Genomic DNA, 4,341 nt, shown 5'->3' on the forward strand with positions numbered 1-4,341 from the left:
TCCCACTGGGATCCATTCCCTGGCTCCTGTCATTCCAGGCCCTGATCGCCAGTCCCTCTCCCGCTCTCCTGGAGCCACTTCATGGCTCTGGAATGTTCTCCAAGCTCTCCCGGGATCCTTCCCTTCTCCAGCCTGGCCATTCCCAGCTCTCCCAGCCTGGATCCATCCCCTGCCATTGGATCCATCCCCAGCCCAACTCCTCCCTGGGAAGGAGTTCAGGGAACAAGGGGGTTCCCTGGGAATCTCAGCACGCAGGGCAGGGTCTCCCTTCCCCTTTCCTGCCTTCTCCATCCCCACATTCCATAAAAACCCCTCTGAATGGATCCTTTATCGTGGAATCCTGGAATGATTTGGATGGGAAGGGATTTTAAGGATCATCCCATTCCATGTTCTGGGTCACCTTCCACTATCCCAGGCTGCTCCAGCCTGGCCTTGAACGCTCCCAGGGATCCAGGGGCAGCCACAACTTCTCTGGGAATTCCAGTCCAGCCCCTCCCCACCCTCCCAGCCAGGAATCCCTTCCCAAATCCCACCCAAATCTCCCCTTTCCCACTGGGATCCATTCCCTGTGTCCTGTCCCTCCAGCCCTTGTCCCCAGTCCCTCTCCACCTCTCCTGGAGCCCCTTTAGCCTCTGGAAGGGGTTCCAAGACCCCAAACCAACCATTCCCATTCCGAAACTGAACTTTGGGAATTTTCCCCTCATTTCTGCAGATCTGAACCCCAAACTTTGACTCATTGCCAAAAAAACCCCCACCCTCCAACAGATCTCCCGGCTCTTCTTCCCAGTTGCTTCCACGAGTTGGAGCTGGGAATGTCCTAAAGAGCACCCTGGGAATTCTGGGCTGGACTCTGCTACCACATTCCCTAAGGTGGATTTTAGGAGAGCTAATTAAGCCACTTGGCTTAATTAAGAGGCAAAGTCTTCCTCAAGCCTCGTGGGACATTCCTGAGAAGACCGGGACGAGGACATGGATACAGGTGGTGACGTCACAGCGGGAGAAGGCCACGCCCACCCCACCACCCCTGCTCCAGGCGATTCCCGGGTGGAATTTGCCAGCTGGAATCTCTTTACCTGTTATTCCCCATGGCTCCTTGCTGCCAGCCCTTCACGTCGGGGGATTGGTATCCGGGTGCCGGCGGCGCCGGCGGCAGCATCGGGCTCTGGGCCGGCGGGATTTGGGGGGACACCAGGGGGCTGCCGGGGCTCAGTGCCGGCGCGAAGGACTCGCTCTGCTGGGCCAGCCCTGCGGGCACAACCAGGGCTCAGGAGGGAGCCTAATTCCCTACTCCCACAGCTCCCGCTTCCCAACGGAGCCCAATTCCCGCTTGCCAACAGCCCCCGATTCCCAGGATTTGGCACACGCGGGTTTGGTGGCTCTGGGGGGTCTTCGTGACCTCAAAGGTTGTCTTGGTCCAACTCCGACACCTCCCGCTGTCCCACGGGGCTCCAACCCGGCCTTGGACACTCCCAGGGATCCAGGGGCAGCCACAGCTTCTCTGGGAATTCCAGACCAGCCCCTCAACACCCTCCCAGCCAGGAATCCCTTCCCAATCTCCCCCCCAAATCTCCCCTTTCCCACTGGGATCCATTCCCTGGGTCCTGTCATTCCAGGCCCTGATCCCAAATCCCTCTCCTGCTCTCCTGGAGCCCCTTCAGGCTCTGGAATGTTCTCCAAGCTCTCCCGGGATCCTTCCCTTCTCCAGCCTGGCCATTCCCAGCTCTCCCAACCTGGATCCATCCCCTGCCATTGGATCCATCCCCAGCCCAACTCCTCCCTGGGAAGGAGTTCCGGGAACAAGGGGGCTCCCTGGGAATCTCGGCACTTAGGGGAAGGTCTCCCTTCCCCTTTCCCGCCTTTTCCATCCCCACATTCCATAAAAATCCCTCTGAATGGATCCTTTATCAAAGAATCCTGGAATGGGTTGGATGGGAAGGGACCTTAAGGATCATCCCATTCCATGTTCAGGGACACCTCCCACTATCCCAGGATGCTCCAAGGGAATCCAACTCAGCCTTGGACACTTCCAAGGATGGGAAACCTTCCTCCAGGGAAGAGGAGGAACGAACAGCCTCCAAGTTCAATTCTCAAGAAAAAATTCGTGGAATTGTTTTCCTGAAGTCCCCTCATGTTTTTTTGGAGACTCAACCCCCAAACTCCTTGGGCTGTTTGGAGCAGGTAGATCCCAGCTCCGTGGGCTTTTGGAATGTTGGGAGATCTCAACTCCTTGGGCTGTTGGGCTGTTGGGAGATCCAAACTCCTTGGGCTTGTTGGGATTTTGGGAGAGCCTAACTCCTTGAGCTTGTTGGGATTTTGGGAGATCACAACTCCTTGGGCCTTTGGGATGTTGGGAGATCGGAGTTGGGAGATCCCAACTCCTTGGGCTGCTGGGAGATCCCAACTCCTTGGGCTTGTTGGGATTTTGGGAGATCCCAGCTCCTTGGGCTGTTGGGAGTTGAGATCCCAACTCCTTGGTCTGCTGGAAGATCCCAACTCCTTGGACTTGTTGGGATTTTGGGAGACCCCAAATTCCTTGGGCTGTTGGGAGTCGAGAGATCCCAACTCCTTGGTCTCCTGGAAGATCCCAACTCCTTGGGATGTTGGGAGTTGGGAGATTCCAACTCCTTGGGTTTGCTGGGATTTTGGGAGATCCCAACTTCTTGGGCTGTTGGGAGTTGGGAGATCCAAACTCCTTGTTGGTCTCCTGGGAGATCCCAACTCCTTGGGTTTGTTGGGATTTGGGGAGATCACAACTCTTTGAGCTGTTGGGAGATCTAAACTTCTTGGGATGTCGGGAGTTGGGAGATCCCAACTCCTTGAGCTTGTTGGGATTTTGGGAGATCACAACTCCTTGGGCTGTTGGGATTTTGGGAGATCACAACTCCTTGGGCTGTTGGGATGCTGGGAGATCCCAACTCCTTGGGATGTTGGGAGTTGGGAGATCCCAACTCCTTGGTCTCCTGGGAGATCCCAACTCCTTGGTCTCCTGGGAGATCCCAACTCCTTGGGCTTGTTGGGATTTTGGGAGATCCCAACTTCTTGGGCTGTTGGGAGTTGGGAGATCCCAACTCCTTGGTCTCCTGGGAGATCCCAACTCCTTGGGCTGTTGGAAGCTCCCAACTCTTTGGACTGCTGGGAGCTTGCAACTCCTTGGGCTTGTTGGGATTTTGGGAGATCCCAACTCCTTGGGCTGTTGGGAGTTGGGATCTCCCAACTCCATGGACTGTGGCAACCCAAGCTGTGCCAGCCGGCTCAGGATGAATCCGGAGCAACGCTCCGATGCCTCCGGTCTCCACATCCCCGGGGAACATCCCCTCCCATCCCAACATCATCCCAGCTCCACCCACCTGCTCCGGAATACTGAAAGACGTTCTGCTGCATCCCGGGTGCCACCATCCCGGCTCCGAACTGCGCTCCCACGGCGCTCCCGCGGCGTCCGGCCAGTGCCGCCGCCGCCTCAGCACCGGAGAACGGTCCAGCGGCGCCGGCGGAGGGCGGGTTGCCGGCGCCAGCGCCGTAGCTGGGCACCGGATACGGGAACTGCTGGGGGGGGGCCTGTGGCAACCGGGTGGCTCCGAGGGGCACCGGAATTCCGGAGGCGTTGCCGAAGCTCTGCTGGCGCAGGAGGAGGGCGCGCTGCTGCATCAGCTGCCGCTGCCGGTGCTGTTGGCTGTAGAGCTCCCGCTGCCGCTGCGCCAACATCTGAGCGTTCAGAGGAGGCTGAGGGATGGAAGGATATTCCCAGGTTAGCGTTGGAATGTGGGAATCACTCCTGGTCTCATTACGTGTCTCGGGATTGGAGGGAAAGGTGGAAATGCCCCCAAATGGTGGGAATGGGGAAGAGCGTCTGGAGATGTTCAAGATGAGTTGGAGCATCACCCAAGGTGGGAAAACAGGATCTCAGTCACTTGGAAGTCACTGAGGGAAGGAGGGAGATTCCCAAATTATCACTGGCACTACATATTGCTCCCGGTTCTGTTACCCAGCTCGAGATTGGAGGGAAAGGGGGAAATGCCCCCAAATGGTGGGAATTGGGAAGAGCACCTGGAGATGTTTAAGATGAGGAGCTCCAAGAGTTGGAGCGTGTCCCAGGGTGGAAAAACAGGATCTCGGTCACTAAGGGAAGGAGGGAGATTCCCAAATTACCACTGGCACCCGGAACGTTCCCAGTCCCATTACACGGCTCAGGATTGGAGGGAAAGGTGGAAATGTCCCAAAATGGTGGGAATTGGGAAGAGTGTCTGGAGACGTTCAAGATGAGGAGCTCCAGGAGTTGGAGCGTGTCCCAAGGTGGGGTAACAGTATCTCATTCACCTGGAAGTCACCGAGGGAAGGAGGGAG

The 4,341-nt window shown here is 57.2% G+C and overlaps 1 protein-coding gene across 3 annotated transcripts in view; it reads right to left on the reverse strand.

Annotated features, from left to right (window-relative positions):
• The window catches only part of LOC113940982, a 3,838-nt gene extending 2,726 nt beyond the window's left edge, over nucleotides 1–1,112 (reverse strand). For all 3 annotated transcript variants that reach the window (XM_027632138.1, XM_027632137.1, XM_027632136.1), the window contains exon 1: nucleotides 1,074–1,112. In XM_027632138.1, the coding sequence (XP_027487939.1) occupies nucleotides 1,074–1,087 (14 nt within the window). In that variant the 5' untranslated portion in view covers nucleotides 1,088–1,112. The remainder of the gene's footprint in view (nucleotides 1–1,073) is intronic.
• Nucleotides 1,113–4,341: the final 3,229 nt, after the last annotated feature.

This window comes from Corapipo altera, unplaced genomic scaffold (assembly GCF_003945725.1).
Source record: "Corapipo altera isolate COAL_440 unplaced genomic scaffold, ASM394572v1 130007, whole genome shotgun sequence".
Lineage (NCBI taxonomy): Eukaryota > Metazoa > Chordata > Aves > Passeriformes > Pipridae > Corapipo > Corapipo altera.